The sequence below is a fragment of the Hemiscyllium ocellatum genome (assembly GCF_020745735.1).
Source record: "Hemiscyllium ocellatum isolate sHemOce1 chromosome 27 unlocalized genomic scaffold, sHemOce1.pat.X.cur. SUPER_27_unloc_32, whole genome shotgun sequence".
Classification (NCBI taxonomy): domain Eukaryota; kingdom Metazoa; phylum Chordata; class Chondrichthyes; order Orectolobiformes; family Hemiscylliidae; genus Hemiscyllium; species Hemiscyllium ocellatum.
The window spans coordinates 103,229-104,565 of record NW_026867501.1 but is presented as its reverse complement, the minus strand read 5'-3'; the positions used below and the strand labels follow the sequence as shown (position 1 = coordinate 104,565).

At 40.8% G+C, this 1,337-nt stretch overlaps 1 gene segment (V, D, J or C); it reads left to right on the top strand.

Moving 5' to 3' along the window:
* The first annotated feature begins 281 nt into the window (after window positions 1-281).
* Window positions 282-1,131, top strand: LOC132808129 (T cell receptor alpha variable 14/delta variable 4-like). The segment is given in 2 exon segments: window positions 282-348; window positions 746-1,131. Coding segments are annotated over 2 exon segments (438 nt in total).
* The last annotated feature ends 206 nt before the right edge of the window (window positions 1,132-1,337 follow it).

The window sequence follows — 1,337 nt, the reverse complement described above, 5'->3', positions numbered from 1 at the left end:
CAGCACCCATGGTGTGTGTATGCAGCTGTGAGACACAGTGAGAGACAAGGTGTACAAATCTTTATTCAATTTCCACCACCAGAAAATGTAGGAAAACACCCGAGTGGCCTGTGAATTGGTTCAATATAAGAACAAAGGAGCTTCAAGCTCATTGGCTGTACCTAATGCGGTTGTCAATAATGAACCAATGAGCAGAGATCCGGAAATTACTCAACCTCTTCCGAACTCTTGACAAAAACCATTTTGGCTTTAGCTAGTTCTGCTCACATTCACGCTGCGCATGTGAATGTGCAAACATGTCGCCTGGAACTCTTTGTTTACAGCTCACAGCTGCAGCACTTCTCACTAGTAGGTTGAAAACTTGTCTATGCATGTGCTTCAGCCCTTTGATGGGATTACGTTTACTCAAATAGTTTTAGCAAAATAGAAGCAACAATGCTGTCTCCCAAGTACTTTTGGGAGAAGTTAAAGGAAGTACATGAGTGAATGACAATTGAAGATTTAGGCTGGAAATCCAGACAGGACTGAAGTCATTGCGATGATTCAATAGAAGAGAGAGTTTTATATATCCACCAAGAGTTTTCAGTTTGCTCGTCAAGTTTCGGAAGGTGAAATAGAAAATGATCTTCTCACATGAAATGGATTCTAGTGAAGCTTCCCTGATTTATTTCTCGGGTTATTGATTCAGGTCGATAAGAATATAATAGTGCCTTATTTAATTTTCCATAACTTCTGTCTCTTACAGGACTTTGTCGTGGTGATTCTGTCTCACAAACACCGGCTGCATTCACAGTGAATGAGGGGGATGATGTCCAGTTGTTCTGTGATTACGCTACAATAGGCAGCGATCCTAAACTATTCTGGTACCGCCAATCTTCCAATGGGTTGATGGAGTTTCTGCTCCTGAAAAGCAAATATAGCGAGAAAACGGCGAATTTTCTCCGGGACCGGCTCTCCTCGAATTTTGATCATGGAAACCATACTATCGAGCTGAAAATGTTGAAAGCAGAACTAACAGACTCCGCAATGTATTACTGTGCACTGAGACCCACGGAGACTCAGAGGCGGCTGACCCTGTACAAAAACTCTAAGAGCGTCACTGAACAAAGGAGTGTATTAGGCAAACAGTAAGATCAGGAGTGTATCTGAACTGGTTTCCGATTTTACGGTGATATGACATACTTATCATTTGGTCACAAAACGTTAATCATTGTAAATCTATTACTGACATAAACTAAGGCAGCTAGTTTCGTGAACGTAAAACAAATAATTTATTTTGAATCTATCATGATGATGCAAAATTCTTCATTGTTCCAGCGATGAACTCTAAGGAAAGT